This window comes from Heterocephalus glaber, unplaced genomic scaffold, assembly GCF_053883595.1.
Source record: "Heterocephalus glaber isolate CG9 unplaced genomic scaffold, H.glaber_assembly_v1.0 deba00001461, whole genome shotgun sequence".
NCBI classification, from domain to species: Eukaryota; Metazoa; Chordata; class Mammalia; order Rodentia; family Bathyergidae; genus Heterocephalus; species Heterocephalus glaber.
The window spans coordinates 42508544-42535801 of record NW_028258308.1 but is presented as its reverse complement, the minus strand read 5'-3'; the positions used below and the strand labels follow the sequence as shown (position 1 = coordinate 42535801).

The window sequence follows — 27258 nt, the reverse complement described above, 5'->3', positions numbered from 1 at the left end:
CATTGGTGCTTTTCTCCATGGAGGCCTCTGGGGTTGTTGTAGTCATTATGCATCTGCAGGTTCGAGCCACCCTCCCACATTCTGAGCCAAGGCTCAGGGAGAAAGCTCTGCTTGCCATCTCCCTCTTCTGCTTTGCAGTCCCTCTCTTTGCTCTCTCATGGGCTCCAATTCTCGCTTCAAATCTTTCCTAGTTCTTCTCTCCTTCTTCTCTTCCTCAAGTTGCTATATTCCAACATCTGGATTGATTCCAAAGCTCAGAGAGGCTGTTTCTCTGCTGCTCACCATTCTACTGTCTTCCTTGAGGTCCTCTACATTTCTTCTTGGTGTATTTGATGTTAAGATTTGCAGTGGGTCTGAGATACTATTTAATTATTCTTTTAATTTGCATTTCCCTGATGATAAATGATGCTGAGCACTTTTCATGTGCTTGATGATCACCTTTATATCTTTTTTAATGACATACTTGATCAACTGTTTTGCATTTGTTTTTCAAAAAACAGTGTTGCTTTTTTTAAATTATTGCTTTAATTCTATATTCTGAATACAAGTCCTGCATTAGTTACATGTATTGCAAATATTTCGCCCAGGTTGTATATTAACTTTCTCTTTTCTTAGTTGAGTCTTTTATAAGCAAAGGCTTTGCTTTTTATAGAATACAATCTATCACTTTTCATGCTCAATGCATTATGTTTCCTAGGAAATGTGTTCCTATATTATGTTCATGAAAATATTATTTTATATTTTTCTCCCTATTTCCCTTTCTGATCTCTTCTATCCCTGCTCTTCCCTGATAATTCCCCTTCTACTTTCAAATATTTTTTCTTTATTCTCCAGTTTCCACACTTGAGAGAAATTCTGTGATACTTGTCTTTCTGAGTCTGCTTATTTTATTTAACACAACCGTGAATTCTTTCCATTTTCCTGAACATGACATAATTTTGTTCTTTTGTGTGTGTGTGTGTGTGTGTGTGTGTGTGTGTGTGTGTGTATCTTGTTTTCTTTATCTATATCTGTTGGTGGATATCCAGGCTGATTCTATAAGTTGAATCCTACCACAATAAACATTCCATTAGCTTTTATAGCAAATCTTATGATCCTCAAGTATGAGATCTCAAGCTTTTCTTTTCCAAATTGTCTTGGCTAGTCTTGTTCCCCCATCCAATGAGTTCTGAGATTGGAATCCAGAGCCTCACACATAGTTGGAAGGCACTCTACCACTGAGCTACTGCCCCAGCCCTAGATCTTTTGATTTTTACATAAAGTATAGAATCTTCATGTCTACTTTTACAAAAAGCTTCTTGGATTTTAATATATTTGCAAAGAATTTGTAAAACTGCTATTTTAACAACATTAGTTTATGATTATGGCATATATATATATATTCTTAATTTCTCTCAAAGGTATTTGTAGTTTTCAGTTTTGTACATTCTTTGTTATATTTATTCCTAATATTTTAAAATGATTTTTGATACTATTATAATGGTATTAAAAATTACATTTTCAATTAGTTGCAGCTATTTCAAGAATGCAAATTATTATTTTTTCCTATTTGCGTTGTATAAGGTAACCTTACTGACTTCACTTATTCTGGTTATTTTGTAGATCCCTTAGGATTTTTGTATAAAATGCAATATCTTCTATGAACAAAGAAAATTTTACTTCTTCATTTCCAATCTATATGCCTTTTATTCTCCTTTCTTTTCTGATGGCATTGCCTAAATGCTCCAGTGTTGTGTTGAATACAGACGGCAAGAGTGACATTCCTGAACTAGAGAAGTAGGAGGAAAGAGATAATAAAGAGAAGAAATCAATGCAACAGTAAACAAATTACAGGAATAAAAAGTAACAAAACTAAAATTTGCTCTCAGAAAAGATTAATATCAGTGTCACTTCTTACCAAGCCTGATGGAAGTTTATTTAAAAAAACCAAATTACCAGAACCAAAGAATGAATATCAATATATATTCCATAGATGTTTTAAAGGAACATTGAAAGAATATTACAAACAGCTCAGTGGCAGATGCATCCTTAACATACAAAAGACACTGTCTTTTAACCTCAGCAATACCAAAAATAAAGTGACATTCTTAGCTTTTTTCTTTTTTGTAAGCACTTGCCTGTTATTTTACCGTTTACTGTAACATTGGCTATAGTTTTTCATAGATAGTTTTTTTCATAGTTTTTCATATCAACTAAATTCCTCTTAAGTTTAATGAGAATTGTGGTCATGAATGGATACTGCAACTTATCAAATGCTTTCTTCTGCATCTATTGATATTTTCTTCTTCCTCTATTTTCCAAGAGTTTATACAAAATTGGTAAGCAATCTCATCATATTTGATGGGATTATCCACAGTGAAATCCTTTGGGTTTAGTTAGACCTTTCCTTTCAGGAAAGTTTTGACAATGAATTTAATTATTTTAATAAATAGCTATCCTAATTTTCTGTTCCATCTGGTGTTAATTTCTAGTAAGTTGGATTTTAAAGGCATCTGTCCATTTTATACATGTCATGAGATTTATTTGAATATAAAATTGTTCAAAAATTCTTTCGTTATCCTTTTAAAATGTCTGTAGAATCTATATTGATATCCATTCTTTGGCTTTGGTCATTTGTGTTTTTTAATAAATTTCTACCAGGCTTGCTAAGAGGTGACACTTACATTAATCTTTTCTAAGAAGCAATATTCAGTTTTGTTAGTTTTATCTTGTAGTTTGTTTTTTATTTCATTGATTTCTTCTCTTAGTTATTTTCTTCCTTCTGTCTGACTTAGGTTCAATTTGCTTGTCTTATTTTATTTCTTAGGGCTATGCTCATTGATTTTTTCTTGTTTTTTTTTTTTTTTTTTCTTCTTTTTGTACCGGGGATCGAACTTGGGTCCTTGCACTTGCGCAGCAGGCAGCAGAACCACTGAGCTAAATCCCCCACTATTTTTTTTGTTTTTTGAGACAGAGTCTCACTCCCTAGTCCAGGCTGGCCCTGAACTTGTTCAGGCCTTGAATTCTTCAGCCTCCTGAATGTTAAGATTATATGTGTACGCAACCACCATGCCCAGCTTGACCATTGATTTTAAGCCTTTCTTTGTTTCTACTGTAAAACTGTAACTTTCTTTCTAAAAACTGCTTTAACCCTGAATTTTCCATATTTTCCTTATTATTCAGTTCAAAATACTTTTAATTTCCCTTTTGCTTTTTTATCATGAGTTATTTAGAAGTGTTTTAGGTCATTGATAAATCTCCTTGCTATTTATTTCTAACTTGATTCAATTGTGGTCAAATTATATAATTGTTTGAAATTTGTTTTTTGTGGCTCATCAACCTGCACTTTAACTTGGTTTTCTTCATACATACACTTGAAAAGTTTATATTTCCCACAGTTGTTGAATGTAGTGTTTTATAAATACCAGTCAATACAAAAAGATGCTTTCACTCAGATTTTTAAGTTATACTGATTTTTTTGTCCTGTTTTTCTAGCAAGTACTGATTAAGATCTCTTATTATTGTGGTCTTATCTATTTCTACATTTAGTTTTTTGTCAGTATTTACTCTTCTTACTCTTTGCAATTTGGAGTTATGGTCTCCTGAGGAATTCTCTTCTTCTCATAAAATATCCTCTTCAACTCTGGTGAACTATCTTGTTATGAGGTTTATCTTATCTAATATTAATAGAAGCAATTCCATTTTCTTTACTATTTTTGTAGTCTAAAGTGTTCTTCTGTGTACTTTCAACATATAACTATTCAGAGCACATCTTTTGAATTCAGTGCATATTTGGATCTTGCTTTTTATAAACCAGACTAATAATTTCAGTATTTTGAAAGTTTAATCTATTCACATGTAATCTGATTATTAATCTGATTGAATTTAGCTTAATCATTTTGCTACTTGTTGTATCTATTTTATATTTTTCTGTTCGTCCTTTCCTACTTTTTTGTGGGCTAATCAAATACCACTTACTGTTACACTTTATATTCTCTCTGTGCCTTTTATCATTGTATTTGTTTAGTAGTTATTCTAAGGGATTATACTGAGTTATCACCATCCTTAAATTATCACTTTGAAATTATCATTGTACCATTTCATATGAAATATAATGATCTTTCAATAGTCTTGTTCTACTTCACCTCATTCTTATGTTTTTGTTATGATATATATATATATTACATGTATATACATTAAAAACAACATAATACATAATACAGTGTTATAATTTTGTTTTAGATGTAGTCTTCAAACAAATTAAAAGGATATTTAAAAGATTCATTTCCATATATCAATCATCTCTGGTGTTCTTGATCTTTTCTCAGATTTGAATTTACATCTGGTGCTTTTTTTCACTATGAAGAACTTTATTCAGCATTTCTTTAATATAATTTCTGGCAAATTTATTTTTTTATTGGTTGGGAATAATCTTGGTCTACTTTCACTCTTCATGATGTTTTTGCTGGATGTAGAATTCCAGATGGACAAGGCTTTTTAAAAAAAATTGTATTACTTTTTTCTTTTCCTCTACCACTTTTTATTTCTTGAACAAGTCAATCTCATTTCCATTTCTAACCTTGTACACTTGTCGTTTATCCTTTTGAGACCACTTTCTACCCAGATATTCATGTCACATGCTAATTATCATCTTTCTATTTAATTTTATAATCTCTAGAAAACTCTGTTGCCAAAGAAGATCACTCTTCTACCTATTTCCTCTTTCATTATCCTGCTCACTTCCGGTGCAACGCTTTCTCTTTTGTTTATTGTTTCTTGTCTTTCTTCCTGTCTAGCTCCATAAGAAAATGTTCTCTATCTTAATCTCTCTTATATTCTTAGCATTCAGCAAAATACCTGGCACCATAATAAAGGCTCAACAATGTTTCCCTAATGTAGAATGTAGGCAACTGAAACCATAGGGCCATCTAGCTTTGCTAGACTTGAAAAGATGCAGAAAGTAGTTGCATTCTAGTAAACTCCAGAACCATCTGTTTTATACACAGTGTGCTAGGAAATATAAATACAAAAGCAGTGCATCATCAAGAAGCTTTTCCAGATCTTCTGAGCTAGCGTCAGTCTCCACCTTTTGCTCCTGTAAAGCCTCCCTCCCTTTACCATGGTCCCTGCTGTGGTCCCCTGTGGACTTTCTGCTTCTGCCTGTGTCTTCTCTCTTCATCTGAACTGTCTGCCAGCTCCTTGCAGACAGGGATGGTATTTTCTAACACATATTTGGCAATTCTGCGGAAATAATCTTTAAGCCTGCAAAGGTTTTAGGATACCTTCAATATGTTATTGTGCTAAAAATTAACAGAATAAGAAAGTTAGCCTTTTAGGTTTAAAAATAAGATTCTCTAGTTCCCTAAGGAAAAAGGAGCCATATAATTCCAAACTAATTAGGATTTCAACTGAGTATTAATAAACCACCAAGTTCCCACCAAGGACACTGTGTCTTGTGAGGAGGAGGTATTCTCTGTGTCATCTCTGCCTTTCTTCTTGTTTACATGCACGGCCTTTCCAGTTTATGATCCTTGTAGTTTGCACTGCAATCAACTGCCAAGTATTTTCTGCCCACGCCTCTGGCTGCAGAGCAGGAGAACAGTTATGGAAAACAACAGATCAGAATATTTTTTTAGATTTGTTGGTGTTCTTAAAAGTACCCATTTTTGAACATAGATATTTATGCCTATTGCCAACCTGAACCTCCATTTGTTATAAGGAGACCTATTATTCTGTCGTCTGAAGAGGACTCATATAAACAGCATTTACCATTTATTATGACAAGATTGATGGAGAACTCTGGAGGGAGTAATGCCTGAAGCTGGTTCTCATATTTTGATTCCATGCATAAAAGAGCAGAAAGAATCAGCCCTGGATAGGCATTCAGACAACTCCCTCCTTCCGTGCTGGTTGTGATAACTTATGGCTTCTGAATGTGGGGACCATGGTAATCTCTCTGAATCATGCATACCTGTGAAAAAGAAAGGTGATGCAAGCACAGCTCCTTACGGAATAGCTTTCTTCCTTTTTATGTTTTTCATTTTTAAGACCTAGAATTCTTCTGACATGCTCAAGTTCTCCCAAAGGATTACGAGGGAGAGTTCTTTATTAGAGTGTGGGCAAATAGTGGAGGTGGGGTTATGGTCTGAAAAGTCTCCATCTCCAGGCTGCAAAGCCCTCAGAATCAGAACCTCCACAAGGCTAGCCTAGGCATCTGCAAGACAGCATGGTTGCTGGAGATCTATCCACTCTCTAAAGCCTGAAGGTTCAATGTCATTCCTCAAGTGAATGCAGAGATTCAGTAGTTTTCTGGTTCACATCTGGACTGGTAAACTGTGCCTGGGAAGTTTTGAGTCCTAGTATCTGTTGTTGTTTCTTTTTCTTCCATAATTAAATTTACCTTTTGTGTGTGTGTGTGTGAGTGTGTGTGTGTGCGTGCGCGCTGGCATAAAACTCCAGTCCTCATTCATGTTAAGTAAATGTGCCCCTCCATTCTGCTCAGTCGACTCTTGGAACCATTAGTTATGTCAGTGCCCACGTATGTGATTTAAACAAAACCTAAAATGTTTCTCCTCATACTGACAGCTCAGCTTACATGTTATATTTCAAATAGGCTTCTATGAAATGTGCATCAGGCCATCACAGTTTGAAAGTCTCCAGGAAGCTCTGCTTTTTGCTCATAATGTAGACATAAAAGCAAACTTAGCTACACTGTAACATTCAGTAAGCAGGACTCATTCGGTATAACAAAGGAAACTATTCTTGTCCTCCTTCCTGCACTGAAATTGTTTCTTCCAACCGATGTACATTATTTCCTTCTTGGGAAAACAGAACTTTCCTCTTAGAAGGAAAACACTGCATACTAATTAGAAAGAAATGCTACAACTGTTTGATATCCTGGCTTTTACAATGGTAAGACCAGAATTTCATGGAAAAACAAGTAACAGCCACTCTCACTTGACAAACATGTTCATAGATCTTATTCTCTCAGTTATTGCAGCAGTGTTGTGATGTGGATAGGCTTGTCTTCATCTTGTAGACCAGGAAACGGGGCAGGAAGAAGTGATATGACTTCCTCTGGGCTATAGAACCAGGATGATGGATCCAAGGTATAAATCCAATGTTTAAGATCATGACTGACTTTTCTTTTCTATGTACTCTGAAGGAACACCCTAGATGAAGGAATATGTTCCACTAAGGGTCTCTGAGCTGTGTCAAATGTTTGAAGTTGTTTGGTTAAAGCTGCTTTGTTACACGTTTGTCTGCAGATCAGTCAATAATATGAAAGAGTCAAGCTTTTTACTAAGCTCCTTGAAAGCAAAGAGCATCTTAGTCATCTTGGAATTGCCCATGTTGGCTCTGAGTGATACTATCTTAATGAATTAATTAAATGAATAACTAGATGAATGTATAGATATTCTTTTAAAACTGGCTGGTGAAAAGTAAGACTTCATATAAAACAGTTTGATATATTTTCCTCCTCCTTATATTTACACCATATAAGATAGTCCTAGAAGAAAACCCTGAATAAATAATGCCCTAAGTTGTGCTTCCAATTCTGCCGTGGGAGGAGGTGGGAAAGGAATTGGGATAGATTTTCCTTTATTGCTCCAAATTTCACTGCAGAAGTGACAGCCAGCTATGTCTATATGCCTTAGGGAAAAAATAGAAAACTTTGAGTTATAATATGTCCACAAACATTTTGCTTCAATTAAAAAAGTATGATCTCATAATTTCAGTTACAGTAAATGGAGCAGGCTGCTCCTATCTCATGCAGCTCACATTTCTGCTGAGGGTCTCATTGGCTGGGGTCCAGAAGGTGGGTGAAGCGTGTCTGGTGGGATGCATAGGAAGTCCTCTTTTACTCTGTACTTAAAATGGAAAATGTGCTAGAATTCAATCAGGTGGCTGATGAGGAAGGCAGCTAACCAGATCTGTCTGTTGTCCACAGGTCTGAGGCGCACTTACAGATGCACCATCTGCAGTGTCTCCTTAAACTCCATAGAACAGTACCACGCCCACCTGAAAGGATCCAAACACCAGACCAAGTAGGTATTTCAGGTTCTCAGGCTTCAGTCCTTCTCTGTGGGACTGTATGCACATGACTAAAACCCAACCATGGTATTATCTCCAAAGTTCCCTCTATGTTTATGCTACTTAAGCCTCCAAAATCTCCCTAGTATCTCTGAAGAATGGCTTCTTCTCCCTTTTTTAGAACAAATAATGGCAGTTTTGTTGTTTTCATTTTTTCAAATATAATTCAGCACACTTTTATGATCATGAGGAGACTTTTATTTTAGATCTGTACTAAATGTTTAAATAAATAGTGTTACTGCTTTTGGAGGATGTTCCAGATTTTGTTGCAGTTAAATTCTATGAATTCTTCTGCTGCTTTCTTTTTCTGGATGAATATTGTCAATTGTTATAAAAATTTAATAAATTCCCTGGTACAAATGACTAAGTTGTTTATATGCATAGTTGTTGGCAAGTAAATAGAAGTTCAATCTATTTTTTCCCAAAGATTCTCATGATGTTATACTGGAAAAGACTAACCAAACATCATTTCACCTACATTTGTACTATGCATGTCTTTAAAAACCACTAATGCTCTTGGCATTGTGAGCATTTTTAAAGAAGCTTCCAGGGCTACTAATAAAATGCTAATAACATAACAAAAGCAAAGGATGTCTCAAAAAGATGTAATTTTCCTGGATGTAACTGTTTTTATTTCTCTAATATTCATGATAAGAATCATTTAACAGATTTGATTGTACCTAGGCCTCATGAATATGATTTCATCCAACATGTTGAGTGCTCACTACATGTCACACTTTAACTTGTGCTCTAGGGAAGAAAAGATGAAGAACTGTAGTCCTTCCTCTCAAGCAGCACCTCCCGGGCTAGGGTAACAGCCACGGGAAGGGATGAGTTGTTGCCTTGTACCATATGTGCACCTACAGCCTGAGAAGAGGGCAGGAGCAATGCAGGGGGCTTCACAGGGCCTGGAGCCAAGCCTGAACACACGAGGGTGAGGTCGAAGTTGGACTGTGTGCGCCCCTCTGTTTCTGCCTGGTGCCTAAGCTAGCACTTGAAGCACATTAGGGACTTTTTATAAACATTTTTGATGGACTGAATGTGTGATTCCAAAACCTAAGTAACTATTTTTCAGGTAGTCATATGCAGAGGAAAATTTCAGGCAGGAAAACTACTTTGTAAAATGCATGTCCCAGGGGAAGAAATTTAAATCTACGGTTACTTTCTGACTGTTTTTACCTCAATATTGTGCTCTCTTGTGATTCAAAGTAATTTAATGACTTTCTTTACTCTGATCCACTCCAGGGAACTTTTATCAATATAATTCCTTAAAAAAAGATTTTTCCTGATTTGATATAGAAAATCCAGAACACTTCTATTATTGGATTCTGCACCCCTCAAATAATCTGTTTTCATCATCTGTCTCTCTAATAATAATGTATAGGAGGCTACATATACATTCTAATTAGCATGTAGCTAATGTGCACAAACAGATACCTGCAAGAGTAAATTATGATATTTTGGGAGGAGGTATCCATTGCTTTTAAAAAATAAAAAAAAAGAAAATAGTGGATTTAAGTGGCATAAGTTTTGTAAATAGTATGCCTGGCTTCAGAAAGATGTCTGTCTCTCTGTGCATGTAAAACTTCAAGTGTAGAGTATGTGCTAGGTATTTTCATATCTATTATCTCATTTAATCCTCACAACTACATTTAAAATAAATAGTATTAGCCCCATTCTCTTACATGAGAAAACTAAGACTCTGAAAGGTTAAGTAAGGCACCCAGCATCACACTGATAAAAATAATAATAATAATAATAGTAATAATAACTGAGCAAGGACCCCCAGAAGAGTCTGACTTCACCCTCACTTGCTCCGAGTCGCTCAGTTACAGCTCACTTAGGCTTAGAACTTAGAAGAGCCAGTAGAAAGCCCTGAGATACCCTTGGAAAAGCACATCATTCCCCAAAGCCATTCTTAAATGCAGGTGCTTTCTGAAGAGCACGAAAACTACGCTGTGTGATCTGCTCTGGACTGGACTCTGCCACCTTCTTACTCAGAGAAGTAGGAAAAATGTGATTGCAATCACCCTCTCCCACATCCTGTTCGCTTTGCCTGTATTTTCAACTTGGATGTCATACCTGTCTATGCGCGCGCGCGCGCGCGCGTGTGTGTGTGTGTGTGTGTGTGTGTGAAGGAGAGAGAGAGAGAGAGAGAGAGATATTGTTCAGATCTTTTGCCTGTTAATAATCAAAATTGGGTTGGTTTCTCAAAAAAATTATAAATGTTCCTAATTTTCATAAAGTCCAATTCATCAATCTGTTCTTTTATAGTTAATGTTATTACAGTGCTATTTAAGAATTATCTGGCCAACCCAAGGTCATGAAGATTATCTGCTGTTACTTCCTAGATAGTATGTCATTTTTCCGTACAAAAATAGGTCTTTGATCCATCTGGTGTTTATTCGAATGTATAGTTGAAGGGAGAAGTCAAATTTTAGGGGGTTTTTTCTTCCTTAATACAAATACCAATTGACCCAGTATCGCTGATTGAAAAGGTCGTTGCACTGAGCCTTTTTTTGTATCTCACATGTTTTACATGTATGGGTTTGTGTGTCCAGCCTCTGTATTCTCTGTCTGTCTCAGTGTTACCTCCTCCCCCCATCCAGGGACTGAAACCAGGAATGCTCTACCACTGAGCTACATGCCTAGCCCTTTATGCTTTTATTTATTTTATTTTGAGACAGTGTCTCACAAAGTTGCACAGGCTAGGCTTCAACTTGCAATTCTCCTGCCTCAGCCTCCCTAGTATCTGAGAATACAAGTGTGGACCACTACTTTTTTTTGCTTTCTTTATTCTAATATCACATTCTTTTATTTCCTATAGATTTACAGTGTTAATAACTAAGAGTGTAAATGTTCTATACTCAAAACTTCATATATTCTTCACTATTCTTGACCCTTTGTATTTCCATATAAATTTTAGCATCAAGTCATCGAGTTCTTCAAAAGAGCCTTCACACTCTCGTCTGCTAATTTGCAATCATGGTTGTAGATCAACATATACTTATATATTCTTTAACTCTTCCAGTAATGTTTTGTAGATTTCTCTATAGTGGTCTTGCAAATCTTTATTTAGATTTATTGGGGATGCAAGATAAATGAGATTATTTTAAAATTTTATCTCTTAAATATTTTTTCTATTGTAAACACAGGCAATTTATCAACTCTGCATAAATGGCTTTGGTAAATTTACTTATAAATTCTAATTATCTTCAAGTACTTGGAAGATTTTTCTATGCAAAAGCCATATCATTTGCAAATAATGACCATTGGCAGTATTTCTTCCTCGCACATTTTATATACTTATCCTACTGCATTGTGTAGAGTCTTTGGTACAAAGTTGAAAAAAGGCGGTAGTAACAGACATTCTTGTTTCACTCTTTTCTTTTGAAAAAATTGTTAGTATTTGTTTGCAATATCTAACAATTACATTTATTTTGGGGAATTGATATACACAGCTCATCTTTGTCATTAGGACTCCCTTTCCCCTCTATACTTCCCTTCTCCCCACTTCCCTTGATTCCCTTCCTATTCCTGTTTCATTCTTTATCTCAGGATATTTTTCAGATAACTTTAACAAAGTTGGGGGGGGGTTGTTTGGTTTTTTTTTGGTCTGTAACCGGGAATCAAACTCAGGACCTTGCATTTACCAAGCAGGTGTGGCACCACTAAGCTGCATCTCCAGCCCTACAAAATTTGTATCTTGATAAACTTTTTATTAGAAATTTAATTTAATAGAGCACTGTTCATATTATTTGTTCTTGTGTTAATTTTAATAAGTTATTTTTCAATGAATCTGTTTCTTTTGCCTATATTTCAAACATATACTTATATAAAGTTGTTCATGGTAGTCTTTAATTTTTAATGTTTATAAGTATTTTTTATTCTTGGCATTACTTCTCCTCCCTATTTTTTGTTTTCATTTGTTTTGAGACAGGGTCTTGCTATATAGTTTAGGCTGGCCTTGAACTCAATACATAACCCAGGCTGGCCTCAAACTCAAAGTAGTCCTCCTGCCTCAGCCTCCCAAATGCTAGGATCTCTTCCCTGTTTTGATCAGTTTTATTGGAGGTTTATTCGTCTTTTTAAGAAATGAAATTTGGAAGTTGTTAATGTTACATATTTTTATGCCATTAATTTTTTTTCCTCTTTCTGGTCCTTTTGGGTTTAATTTTCAGTGTTTTCTTGGCTTCTTAATGTGAAAGCATGGGTTATTAATTTTTCAGGCATTCCTTTTCTCTAATATATGCATTTCAGGCCCTAAATGCTCCTCAGCATCTTCATTAGCTGCATTCTACTGGTTATATATTGTTGTAACATGGTATTTTCATATTTCCATATACTTACTAATTTTTACTGTGGATTGTTCTAATACAGCTATTTAGAAGTATTTTGTTTAACATCCAACATTTGAGGTTTTTTCTCTGTGTATATTTTTGTGATGAATTTGTATCTGAACTCCGCTGTGTACAGAAAATGTACTCTGAAGGGCTTCACTCCTTTGGGATTTGTGAGCACTCACTCCAAGTGGCAGGAATATGGTCAGTGTGGGTAATAGTTCACGTATACTGGAAAAGGATGGTTTTATTTGTCTGTGGTAGTTGGGTAAACTGTCTTGTATACTAATTAGGTCAAGTTTCTTAATGTAGTTCACATCTGATCTGGCCTTACTTAGTTTCTGTCATCTTATTCTACTTGTGAGAAACCCAGATAGTTACAAATCTCCAACCATAACTATGGACTTGCCTATATATCCTTTTTTTTTTTTTTTTTTTGGTTCTGATGATTGAACTTGGGTCCTTGTACTTGTGAGGCAGGTGGCAGAACCACTGAGCTACATCCCCGGCCCCTATATATCCTTTTAATTCTTTAATTGTAATATGCACATGTAAATATATATTTAAAGATATAAAAATATAAATAGATATATATTTAAAGGTATAGTATTAGATGCTTCTAAATTTAGGGTTTTAAAATTCAGTCTTATTGAACTGGCCCTTTCATCAGCAGTGATATGAAGTATTTTTCTTTGTTCCTGGAAGTATTACTTTCCTTAACCTATGCTCCTTCTGATATCAGCGTACACCACGTCAGCTACTAGCTCTCCCACACTTTCAAGTGTTCCGAGTATTTTTCCTTTAAATTTAATAATATCCATATTTTACTTTTTTCTTAATTGGAAGGTTAATCCAGATGAGTTACATAGCTAGAATTGAAAGTCGGCAGAATGTACTAAACCATCCTTTTCTGACTGATGAAATTAGCATAAGTAGATGTCACTAATTTTCTGATTTTAGATTTATACTTCTAGTAAGACTATCTAAAGATTCTTAAATTACCCAATATAAAGAACACTGATTTGTGAGTCGGGAGAGTTTATCCCTAGCTTTGGCTCCTGGTACCCTTGGACAGGGACAGCTTCCCTTGTCGTAGTCTGCTCCTGGATGTGAGGAGGGAGGACCGAGTGACACATGCGCACCCACTCTGTTTCCTGCCTGGCATCCAGAGGCTCCTCCCTAAGTGTCCTGAACGCAGCCTCCCACCCTGTCTGACATGGGTTCTGAGGCAGCCTGCCTCACTACTGATGCTGGAGTGTAGTATGTGACCTGGGCTAATTAATGTCTCCCCCAAATTCATGTCTGCTCAGAACTTCAGAATGCCACCTTGACGTAAATAGGGTCTTGTAAATGTCAGTCAAGACTCTAGAAAGGAAGTCATCCTGGATCTAGGAAAACCCTTTATGTAAAGTCTGGTATCTTTATAGAAGAAAAGACAGGGAGAAAAAGACCATCTGCTGACAGAGACAGATGGATCTGGAAGAGTCAAGGAAGGATTCTCCCAAGAGGGTTTGGAGGGAATGTGATCCTGCTGACACTTGGATTTCAGACTCCTGGCCTCTGGAAGTTGGACTTCTTCCTCTACGAGAGAATACATTTTTGTTGTTTGAAGACATCCAATTTGTGGGGAATTTTAATAGCAGATGCAGGGAACTAATACAGTGTGGAATCTATTTGCCTTGTCACACAAGGAAGCTCTCAATTACATTTCCTGAAGTGGAGGCCACTTTGCTGTGGTGGGAAGGCCGTGGTGATGGTGAAAAGGACTCTCTGACAGGCACATGGAGTCTCTGAGTGAGCCGAGCTGCATCTGGACCACAGCGACAAAGGAGAAGGCTTTCAAAGTAATGCATCTCAGATGAGCAGCATCCCTGTGACCGACCATATGTTCCCAGTGCCATTTTATAGGTTTGAAAAGTGAGTCTTAAAGAAATTAAAGGGCTTATCTAAGACCTTAAAAGTAATTGATTGGCAGAGCCAAGTGCAGAAGCCAGGTTATCTGTCCATCATCACTGTTATACTCTTACTTGATGAAACAATTACCTTCATACTGTTCTTGCTAGTAGTAGTGACACAGGCACAGGGTTATTCTTTTTTTGGCAAAAGTCATAAACAGCATGATGGCAGGCAAATTTCTCTCCATTGTTAAGTAGCAAGAGAAATATTCACTATCGAATCAGTTAAAGGTTTAAAAATCCAAATGCTCACATTGACATATAAAGAAGTGTCCTATTAGATTTTTCAGGGCTTCCAAGGGATCTAGTCTGTCAATTAGTACAAATGATTAAAGTGAAATTTAAATGAACAGGAGTATATACCATGGACTAATGAACAATTCTTCTGTAATGTACTTAAATTTGAGCTTGGGGAACATTCCAGACCTTAGGACACTATATTATGTAAAGTAAAGGACATAAAAGTTGTCATTACTTACTTTGATACTGCAGTGGATTGGAAATGAGACACAAGTGTCTAAGAGAATAAATCAGACTGACCAATAATTAGGACTAATTTCTAAATTTGCTTCTTCCTGTGAGAGGAACACTAAAATGTTGATGTCCATTTGTGTTTCTATAGTTTTCCTAACTGATACGAAGTATATGACAAAGGTATCATATTACTCACTTTACCCTCATAGTTATTTATTTCTGAAGTATTTGAAGAGATGCTCAGACTAATTTTCAGGCATGGAAAGTATTTGTTTTAGATACCTTAGAATTTAATTCCTACATTCAGCATGCCAGTGAGTTATCTGAAGGGTGCACCATAATAAATAAAACAGTTTTGCAAGATATGCCAACCATAAAAGACTTAAAATATTTAATGAAAAATAAAAAACAGCTTAAAAGTCCAAGGAGAGGCTCTCCTTGGAAACAAGCAAACAAACAAAATTATGCATGTACTTCTTCAGAGGCTAAAAATATAGGTATCAGGTATGGAATTTTCAATGTCAACCAATAATTATGATGACCAAAGAGCTTAGGACTTTGGTACTAAGCTTTTTTAATAAAAATCTTTTATTTTATAAAAAAGATTGTGTTGTGTACATATACATATGAGGTGTGACAGAAATACATTGTGAATGTTTAAATTTTAAAAACGTATTACAGTAGAACACACATTACTATTAAACCCCTCAAAATACTCCTCATCACTTGAAATACTCCTATTATCCCATCATGCTTGCCACTTTCAGAAGCAGTTCTGGAAATCTTTTTCGAGTGTCTTTTGGGAGGTGTTACAAAAATACAGTGAACGCTGCTACTAGTGCTATCCAAGAGAAAGGCTATACATAGAAACATTAAAGTGTGTCTTCATCCAACTTATTCACCAGATCTGATACTCTGTGACTTCTGACTCTTCCTCAAAGTTAAAATGACCATGAAAGGTAAACATTTTGAGTCACTTTAGAATGTTAAGGCAGCCAAGGCAGGTTAGCTAAAAACACTCAAGAAAGAGAACTTCTAGAACTGTTCCTCAGAAAGTGGCAAGAAAGATGGAAAAAAGTGTTGAAAGTGAGGGGGAATGTTTTGAAGCGTATTAGTGACACTTTGTTTTTTACTGTAATAATGCTAAAAAACTTAAACATTTATTATATTTTTAGATTCCACATCTTATATAAACATACACATACATGTCATTAGTAAAAATTTATGATTAATGGACAGGGCTTAAGAAAATATTGAAAATACAGCTGACTTTTCCCAAAGATTGTAAGCTATCATCCTCTTGGAGGGGCTCCATACAGAGTGTAAAACCTGAGCCTGAGGCTTGCTCTCTGCCCCATTTTAAGATTCAGGCTGTACAACGTAACTCCTCCCAGAATGTGGGGCCTAGGAGATGTGTAACCACATCTTTCCCGCCAGGGGCTCTCTCACATGGTGTTAGATAAGGTGCTTGCCTCAACAGCAGGTGCTACAGGGCCTGCAGGCCAAAGGGTCTTTTCTACTCAGCCCCATCTTTAGTTGACAGAATATTCAAGTTGTCTATTGTCATGAACTTTCCCTTCAATGAGAGTGGTCTTAGATAAAACAGAATCCAACTTCTCTATTGGAAGCAACAGCAACCTGCAAAGAAAACAACTTCAGAGATACTGGAAAAAAAACTGTCTACCTATATACAGCATGAATGCACAGGCAATTTTAGCAGCTCTATTTTTTCCTAAGGCTCACTTGCATGATTTTGCTATATATGCCATACCAAGGGATACATTGCAATTACAGTATGTGCCTAGATAGGTCTTTTGCAGACTCGAACAGAACTAAATGGGGAGTACTTTCCATGTTTTATATTATTTGTAGAATTACAGATGACACCTAATACTCTTTAGCTCACTCATTCCCCCCTCCTTTCCTTTGTTCAAGACTTGTAATCATTTTCTCTTGCCTAAACTGTGCATGAGTGATGGCTGCCTCCAGAGTGAGTCAGAGTGATCATACGATGTCTCAGATTTAATTCTGCACCCCACTGAATATCTCTTATGTTTCTGTGGTGCTGCTTGCTATGGTCATACGAAATCAGGGACCAGAGGGTGCAGAGCCATTACCTGACTTGGCTCAGAGACATGTGTATGCATCAGGAAAGGAAAGAACCAGGAGAGTCATGGACAGGAAGATGGCCAGAAGTCCAATGTCTGCCCTACCTACTGCACATTGTGTGACTGGGTGCAACTTTAAAAGTTATTCTTAAATAAATCTATTGAAGTGCAACTTCTATGCAATAAAATGTACAGTATGCCATCTGATAGTTGTTTTTTTTTGGTACCGGGGATCAAACTCGGGTCCTTGCGCTTGTGAGGCAGGCGACGGAACCACTGGGCTAAATCCCCAGCCCAACCATCTGATAGATTTTGACACTCCTATATGTCATGTAACTACCAACTGAATCAAGATACAAAACATTTTCATGATCCTTGAAGGTTCTCCTAATCCATATTTTATCAAAACTTCACCCTCACCCTAGCCAAACATTTTCCAATTCCTATAACCATAGCTTAGTTTTATATGTTCCACAATTTAATGGAATAATATGGTATGTGTTCTTTTTTGCCTGGCTTCTTTCTATCACCATAATGTTTCTGAGATTTGTTCACATTGTTTCATGTATCAGTGGTCTTTCTTTCCTTTGTGGGTTTGAACAAAAATAACCCCTTGCTGAGCTTAAATATTCTCCTTAGAAATATGACAGGTTAGAATGTAGGGTAGTGAAGATTCTTATCAATTCCAGCATTCTCTAATTTTATGACGTGAAGGTTTAGTTTCTTTAGCTTTTTAATATTTTGTAGCTGGCAGATTAGCTGTTAAATCTTTTCTTCTCTAGTGTTAATTTCTCTACTTCTGAGTGGTTCAAAAGCTGACCAACCCTCCAGTTAGCTCCACATGAGGAATGTTGGAGGCCTGTTTAACCCATCCTTGAAATATAAGACCAGGGAGCTCTTCAGTTGGGTGTGATTTGGGGAAGAGGAGATGAAGTTGGTTGTACAGACAGGAAGTAAAGAAAGGAGCCCATTTTAACTTTCTTCCATGTTACACATGCAGAGCACACACTGTTTTGGCTTCTCAGGTAAACAGGGGTAGCTAAGCCAAAGCCAGGAAGGCACTGAAAAGGCCCCTTAGCTGGCTGACTTCTAGGCATTCTGGGTCTTCTCTCAGTTATCACAATCCCTTCTGATCCACTTCATCCAAATGTGTGTACTTCATTATGTGTTCATAAAAAGTTAAATGTTTGAGATGGAAATGTTAACTAGCCTTATTTGAACCTTACATACTATATACATGTATCACATTATTACACTATACTCCATACTTGTGCAGTTAAAATAATCAATAGAAAGCAGAATGTAACCCCTTGTTAATGATCTTTAGCTGTTATTGACTTTTACAAAAGCTACTGTAGAATAGTGAAATGGTCCAGCATTTGTATAGTTTCTTAATAGTTATCATGGAACACAAAATGTCATGAAATATAATTAAATCAATGAAGAACACCACTTTAGTTCATTATATTCACTGGGGATGTAGGCAGATGAGATAGGGGGAGAAAAAAGCATTCCCTGGATTGTGTTGCTGAATCCACTTCTCTCTCACTTCTCTGGACTGGAGGACAAAGGGGTCTTCAGTGGCCAGGAGTTTCACTGTGTGGATGGGTTGGGTGTGTGAGTGATTGGAAAAGTCAGCCTTTTATCCCATTTCATTAAGTCTCACAACCAAATATACTGGGTGCTGACTATGTTTGGGACATTTAAACAGACCCTGGGGGCAACACAAGGCTATACAGAGAAAATGGTGCCTTTATAATCTAAGAAGGTACAACATGGAGTCAGGTGATTACAATTAAATTCAAGGAAAGATAGGACAGGCACAAAATGCTGTGGAATTCAGAGAAAGAATCAATTCCATGAGGCTGGAGCCTGCAGGAAGGTGACGATGGAGTGTGTGCAGTCTTGGGAGCAAGATGGGTGGGACTTGCTCCACTGCTACTGTGTGAGGATCAGCACTTCAAGTGCCTTGAGGCTTCCTCTCCATATCTGTGAAATAGATTATAAAAATAAAAGTGACAACAGTGAGCCCTGAGTTTTAAGAAAACAAAAATTAAAAAAAAAAAACTTAACTGCTTTGGTAGTGCTTTGCAGAAGTTTTTTCTTGAGTAGTATTAATTTTTATGGTATAATAATTAATTAATATTTGAAATGGGCCTTGTAGTTAGTGTTGAGATAACCCTCAATACTTCTTTCCCTAGACTGTGAAGTTGTCCAGAATTCTTCATTTTTCTAAGATTCTTTGGATCTACTGTCTTGCTCAGGAGGGGGCTGCTGGATTCTCACAAACAAGTTTCATCTTCTGGCACTGTAGAATATCAGCTGACTTCCTCAGGCAGAGGAACTTAAAGGGTGTTCTGTGACAGGATTCTGGAGATGCTTCTCATTCTGAGTTTTTATGGTCTTTTGCTCCTTCAGTACAACAGTTTCAATTTGGTATTCCATCCTGTACTCAGAGAGACCATGTTCTGAATAGCCTCACTTTTGGATCCTTCCACCCCATTTCTTACTCAACTCTTTGGTGATCAGTTTTATGTTGTCAAACAGCTCTAATGAGCACATTATTCTCCAGAGACCTTGGATATAAACCTTGCAAGTAAATATAATAAATTGAATTATAAACCTGATTGGATTTCCTAAAATCAATCCACTGTTACTCTGTGAGATTCCCTAGGTGGAATCTGACTAAATGAAGCTCATTTTCTCCACTTGCATCTCACTGTTAACAAATAGATCCTCTTTCTACTTAGGAATTTTTATATTCTTTCTTATACTAGATTCTGCCTAATGTCAGTGTTAACTGATTAAAGTGAACTAACCCATAGTATTTGACAAATCCTATATTTTCCAGAATTGGAAGATTAAAAGATCTCTTTGCATGAGATCTTTAAACAACTCTTTAAGTGTTATCTACAATTGTTATAACTTAGTGATAAACATTTTGAATTTTTTTTACTTCAGTTACCATTATCAAGACCATTCTGTGTTGTATTAAGGAAATCCAGATATAGTTAGAATCTGGACCTTACTCAGAGCATAAATTGATAAAAAAAAGGTCATTGCAGTCATATCTGTTACCCTCTATAGTTCTTAACAGCAAATAGGAAATGTGTATTTTTTCTATAACTTTTGAAGTTACAGAAAAAGCTCAGTGTATTTTATATTGAGTAGTCAAATACAAATCAAATTTTATAAAGTTAACTTTTAGAAATGCTGGTAATATTTCAAACGCTAGGATACAATTAGTTCAAAATTGTATCCACAGCCTCTGTTGCTATTGTATTTTCTAGAGAGGGATCTGTCTTTTCTCTCCCCTACAGAAGTGCCTTTCCCTGTAAAGACACCCAACAGGGGCTACCATGTGCACTTGACTCTTTGATTTCTAAAAACATCACTACTGAACTTATTTTTGTTCTAACAAAAAGATCTTATAAATGCTTTAAATAAATAAGTTTCAGAACTCTGATTTTATTTCCTTGATAACAGAAAAAGTTCAGGTAAGAGATGCAGTTTTCTGACCTCTCTCCTGTGCTAAATAAGATAAATTTACTGGTTGGGTTAGATTTTCATGGGCAGATATCTTACTAAATTAGAATCTGGTTTTCCTTGAATGTCTATATCAGAATGAAGACTTTAAGTCTCTGTGTAGGTGGGTCTGGCTGGGTGTCCTGAAGTTTCTCTTTTTAAATGCAGCTTGTGGTTAGTATAACTCCTATTCAAGGCAACTGAGTAGGGGGAGTTTCAGAGTTTTCATTAGCCTCCATACAAGAAGGTTTGCAAGACTATCATATGGTTTTCTATTTCTTCATCTTGGAACCAGATGTCATAATTTTGGAGTTCTATGTCATTTAAAAGTCCAGAAGGTAAAAATGTGATTCACATAGAAACCAGTGCTCAGAAATAAGTATAATCTGAAAAAGTTATCACAGCCAAGAAATGTGCTGACCACTGTATTAATCACCTTTTCATTACTGGGACAAAAATACCTGACACACACAGCTTAAAGGAGAAAAAGTTTATTTTGTCTCACAGTTTCACACCATGGTCTTTGGCTTTAAGGTAGAAATATCGTGGGAGAAGAACATGGCAAAAGAAAGCTGTTCACCTCATGACAGCCAGGAAGCAGAGAGAGCAAGAAAGAGCCAGAGAGCCAGGAAGGGTCTAGGGACAAGATGTGCCCTTCAAAGCCCAATCACCTACCTTGTTCCCTTACATCCCACCTCCCTATGAGACCATTGAGCTATGAAGTTAGCAATGGGCTAATCTGCTAATGAAATAATGCCTCTCCTCTGAACATTGCTGCATGAAGGATCCAGCCTTCAATACATGAGTCTTTGAGGGACATTTTGTCTTTAAAACAGAAAATCTAGCATCCATTATTCTCATTCTAAGGTAACAGGAAGGAAATAGGACTCTCACACCACCATGCCAAGAAAACATAAATAAAAACAAAATATCTCTCAACAGTTTTTATTAAATGTACACATTGGAAAAGAGGTCTCATCTGAAACTTAACTCAGTAGTAAATAACTAACCAGTCAGACTTCTGGAGTTGTAAGAGGTATTTCTACAGTGAATGTAGAGTTCATTTCTGTGAATGTGATTGGGTCCACTCATGATGTGGAGATTTTCAGTGAGATAGGATGTCATTGAAAAGGAACAACAGAACCTTCACTGATTGGATCAATAATTTAGTAAATATTTGTTAAGTGACCCAGTGTTACTAAGTTCTAAGTCATTTAGTAGAAAATGAGAAATCAATAAGTTTTACTTCTGACTTTGAAGTGCTCATATAAATTTCTGTGTCTTAAGCACTGATGCTTTATGAGGTCAAAGAAGAATCCCCCAATTCTTGGGTCCACTGGGACTGTAGAAGGAGATGCTGGTGACCACTCAGAGTAAATTTGGTCACAGAGCTCTCTGGACAGTTGTTGGGAAAGTGCAGGTGGATGACTGAGTGTCAGTGTGGAATTTCTGTACATCCAAACATGATTCAATCCCTGAGAGTATGGGTCTAACTCTTAGCACTCAAAGGACCTGGAATTTGGGTTGAGGATCAAGGAAAGAATGGAGAAGGGATGTCATATATGCACCAGGTGTTGGCATCAAAGCAGCTGTTGCTGTTTCATTGCATGGACAGCCGTAGGAGCTTCCCTGGGTCCTCTCTGAAAGCTCTCATTACTTATGTATGAGGATTTAAATCTTATAACACTTAATAAGATACTTCATTGCTGTTAAATGAGGGAAGAAATCAGCAGTGAAACTTACATTAAGAATAAATGACATGCGTGATCAAAGAATGATGATATTTACCTGTCCAACTTCTGCTGAAAATCACTTTAATTATTCTTTCTTTCTTGATGCTTATAAAACTTTCTCTGCTGTTAAGGAATTGATAGCAAATGACTAGCTTCTATAAGGCAGTGTACAGATAAAAGACTATGACTGTCAGATTTTCGTAACAAGAACTGTCTTGTTGTTCTAAAGTGGATTTTTTTTTTGTATTATCTGTGCAGGTGGTTTGTCTTTTAACATGGAAGTAGGGTTATTCCTCGATCTTTTGATTGAAGTATCTCATCATGTGCCCACAATGAATGTGCAACAACTAATTGTCTTTCTTTACTCAACTGTTTAATCTTGGTAGAGGCCAAGAACACTGTGACTGACTAAAGTCAGTGAATATCATTAATATCATTCCAAAACGATTTTTGCTAATTGTGAGTAATCCCTCTCCCTTCCCATGAGAGGATGCAACAGGTTGTCACACTAACCCTTCTCGGGAGCAATGCTATGTAATTTTAGGGAAAAATCCTGGTTCTCCTGCCTACGGGCCAGCTGTGTCATTCCGAGACATAATTTCACTTTGGCCCCCGTCACAACTGAGACCTCAATGACCCAGTGAAGCTGTGATGCTCCAGGACAAGATTATACCAGATGAGGACATCCTGGGTGGAACAAAATCTTCATCTACTCAGTCCTCCTTGTTCTTGGATTTCCACCACCCCAGTCATTTGTTACACTTTGTTTATCCCGATGTACTGAACTCTCTGCAGGTCGTTTGTTACATTTGTTTCTTCCGATGTCCTGAATAAAAGGTGCAGCCAGCTCGGGGCTTTCGTCTTTGCTGCCCAGAGCGGCACTGATCAGACCCAAAGCTTAGCTTCTTCTCAAAGTCTCATTTTTCTACCTTTCCTGTAATACATCTTGTGCTGCCATGACTTGCAGGAGACTAGGACTTACTGCAGAGGTTCTAGTAATGTCCCCTTTCCCTGTTCCCTGCAAACCCAGACTTTAAATGATTTGAGGGAATTGCTTTCTTCTTTCAAAGCCATATCTTTCCCCCTACACATCTCCCAGGTAATTATCAATTTTTTTCCATAGAGAAAATGTTTGCTTTTTGTTTCTTTTCCTGTAGAAGTCCAAGGCAGGGATAATTACAAAGTGAGATCTTACCTGTGAGAAGTTTAGGTAGGAAGGGCCTGAGGTAGAAATATAAGTCATGCCATTGAGTGGAAGAAAGAAGGTGGAAAGAAGAGGCTGAGACTGGTGAGGAGCGAATTAGCACCTTGTTTGGGCTCAAGGCCAGGAAAGCCTGAAGAAATAACTCCTGTTTGATATATTCCAGACATAAAAACATGAGCAGTGCTGAACTCAGTATATTAAATGTTATCTTCTATGCAAAATGTTTTCTAGACTCCCTTGCCATGATAGTTTTGTCATTATGATTTCTTTAGCATCTGTAGTTTAGTATTCATAAAGCAAAAGTTTCAAGTACTCTGGAACTGCAGTCTCTGTGCTGACCTCATTGATCCTTTTGGAGGAGACACAGAGAATACGTATTTTCATCATCATTTTTGGTGAGAGAAGGATTGGGGACAGCAAATACGTGGCCCCTGGAAGTCAGAGGAAGCCCAGAAGGACAAAGTGGAGAGAGGACTTCTCCTCCTTTTCTGGGTGGAAGCTCAGTGGCTGCCTCTGTGGGGGACCTCACTACAGGCTCAAAGACAAGCCCTAGAATGGGCTGAGAAGGCCTTGTACTGTTTCCCCGCCTCTCTCAAATTTCCTAGTTTCTACATTGCTTTTTTTTTTTTTTTTTTAAGTACTGGAAATCAAACCCAGGGTCTTTGCCTTGAGCTACATATCCAGTCCTTTTTTATTTGTTACTTAAGACAGGGACTCATATAAGTTGCCCAGACTGGACTCAAACTTGAGATCCTTCTACCTAAGCCTCCCAGACTGCTGGGAGTATAGGCTTGCACTACCATACCTGTTAAGGTATGGCTACTTCTAAGGACAGAGCCAATTCAATCTAGTAAGTCACATGCCTTATCCTCTATCCTAAAATGTATCAGTCTGAAAAGAGAGTTGGAGGTGGAGAGAAACACATTAGCAGGCCATGCAGATCATGAATATGGAATATTTTCATAAGACATGGTTCTAATTCAAATTCTAAAGTAATTTAAAGCACTTCTTTTTCTTATATATTTTCCACTTGAAAACCATTTCTACTACTAGAAGTGCTCAAAGAAGATGAATTACTCCCCCTTTTTCTGGATTTAGATAGGAGAGCTAGTTTTGATTTCCTGGCCTGTTGCTCTTTTTCTGGAGACCTACTGCCTGAGAATGAGCCAGTTCAGTCCTGTGCATTGACTCTGTCTATGCAAGGGTTGGGTACTGCAATAACATAGCCCCAAATGAGTGTGTGCATCCTGTTTTCAAGAAGCCCAGAGGCTAACTGAGAGGAAGAGATCAACGGATTGAAACAGGTAAGGGACATTTGCATGCTAACTTGTGAGAGTGATTGCACAGAACAGAGAGGAAATGAGGTGAACGCAAAGGCGGTGCGAATAAATAATGAGAGTGGGGCTGGGAAGGAAGAAGCTGGTGAACAAAGACGAATTCTGAGGGTGGGCGGTGAGCTGGGGAGCTGGGGAGCTGGGGAGCTGGGGACATCCTGAAGGAGAAGCCAGTGAACATTGCCCGCGATTCAGAAAATAGGTGAGAGCCAGAGAAGCAGGCTCGGGAGTCATCAGCCAAGAGCGGTGTGAGATGGGTGACATGCGAGCAGATGAGCTCACTCGGGAGAGGTATGCAGGGCGAGAGCAGGAGCGCTCAGCATGCACAGTCACACGCGGGCCGCTGCACACACAGGGTGGCCGAGGAAGAGCAGGCGGCACCTCTCCTAACTGCATATTTTTTATTTCTCTTCTAAGTGGGAGAAAAGGTTAGATTAGTGCTTCAGAAGCCAAGGAGCAAAATCTTATTTCAAGAAGGAGGGTGCAGATTAGACTAATGAAAGCCAGGAGGAGCTGAACAGGAAGAAGACTCAGAACAGGGGGGACCATTTTGCAGTTCGGGGTGGCTGTTCATTCCTGCCAGGGGAATTTTGCAGACACTGAGACCGTGTAGATCACGACATTTCGGGTGGGAGAGCCCCTTGCCATTGCCTTCCTGTGTGAGAAGAGTGACCAGAAGATGGGGGCAGAGACAGGCCGAGGGTGACATGTAGCTGTGTGGCATGCAAAGCGCGAAGGGGCCGTGCTTGAGAACCCAAATGGATAGCAGAAACTTTGTTTTAAAACAAGTATTCAGGTTTTTATAAAAGCAAAGCTATTTTGTATCGAAAGTAGTCATGTGCTGTCGGAAGTGCTCCCCCGCCCGGCTTGGTGTGACCTGTAACCCCAGCGTGTCAGGACACTGACGCAAGAGTATCGCAGGGGAACCCCCGCCTGAGCAACTGGGAGACCCTGCCTCTCAAAAACATAAAAGTGTAAATAAGCAAATCAAATATACAGTGACTTAAGATGTTTCCCATTTTCTTGAAGAATGAAAAAGAATTGTTTTGATAATGGATGACATTCTGAATCTCTTTGCTTTAGTTATATACAAAACTTTATAAATGAAAGACCAGCTCTCCTTTATATTGAACTGTGCACCCTTAATGAAAATATTCCAGAATCACATGTTTAGATTAATTAATATCCACTTAGAATGAAGTGTACCCAGGATGCTAAGGAATTAAAATAGCACCTGGAGAGCCTGTGGTTTTATCTACACACTGAGACTACTTTGAAAGGAAAGACACAATGAACTGTTTTCTTTAAAAAGAGTAGCAAAGAGGAAAAGGAAGACATTTCTGCTGTTGCTATTGTATGGGGAATTACTGTATAGTTTTGGTGGAAAATAGATTGTGATCAGAGGTAGATTATTTATATAATTTGTTCATGATAAGCAGTTGTGATAAAATGTCCAATTTCCTTTGATGAAATTGTCTATTTTACTGTCAACATCTATATTTAAAGTTGACAGGATTATGGTAGATCATTCCAAAGAAAATAGCCTAGCCACGTTGTGAACTGGTACCCCTGAAACTGCTCAGGGGACACAAGTATGAGCAATATCAGGAAACCAGGTACTGTAGCTGCAAGGAGGACAGCAGCTAGGTGGAGAATGGTACAGATCCCGGACAAAAAGGTACAAATCTAACAAATGACACTGGGTGTTTGCCTGACCCTTCTGCAGTTTCTTCCAAGAGAAGATTATCACATACGTTTGGTCATGAAGGGAGAATAGGACCCTTTCTGGGTTTTCTGTTACTTTCTGTTAACATACTTTCACAGATACTTAATCCAATCCAATGTGTGTGTGTGTGTGTGTGTGTGTGTGTGTACCTTCAAATATACATCTTCAACTCTGACATATCCCTCAGATGTCCAGACTTTCAGTCTGCATCATCCAACAGGCATCCCAAAATTAACATGATAGAAAAGAATACTTTCTTTGTCTTCCTCGTTTATGACTTTCTGGATCCTTCTCCTCCAATCTCCCCATGTCTCTAAATAGCACTACCATTTATCCAGCTGCTCAGGGTAAATATCTAGACATTAACCTTGGTTCATTTTTTGCATTTTCATATCTACCTATCAGCAAGTCTTGTGACACCACCTTTACAACGCTCACATCTGTCCTCTCTTTTCCACTTCCCCTGTCAGCACCTTAGCCCAAGCCTCCACTCTGTCTCTTGGCCAGACTCCTCACAACGGTTTCCTGACTGGCTCCTGTGGTCACATTTGCTTTACAGTGTACCATTCCATAGACAGCAGCCAGAATGGGCATTTTAAGACTGGGTAGATATGTAGGGCAAGTAGAAGGGCTGGTCCAAATCCATCAGTTAAGGCTGATTTATTTTTTAAGAAGTGACACTGCTTGATACCTTCAGGGAACTACAGGTTTTTAAGTGGTGCTAGAAAAGAGTCTGTAATGCAGAGCAAGGAAAGGCAGAGGCCTGAGGTGTAAGCAAGAGGTAAG

General features: G+C 37.6%; 1 protein-coding gene across 5 annotated transcripts in view; it reads left to right on the top strand.

The window, feature by feature from the left end:
- Zmat4 (zinc finger matrin-type 4) overlaps positions 1–27258 on the top strand; it is a 424653-nt gene that overhangs the window by 358102 nt on the left and 39293 nt on the right. For 4 of the 5 annotated variants that reach the window (XM_087217364.1, XM_004855311.4, XM_087217365.1 and 1 more), the window contains one exon: positions 7931–8027. The exons of the other annotated variant lie outside the window; for it this stretch is intronic. In XM_087217364.1, the coding sequence (XP_087073490.1) occupies positions 7931–8027 (97 nt within the window). The remainder of the gene's footprint in view (positions 1–7930; positions 8028–27258) is intronic. 5 annotated transcript variants of the gene reach the window in all.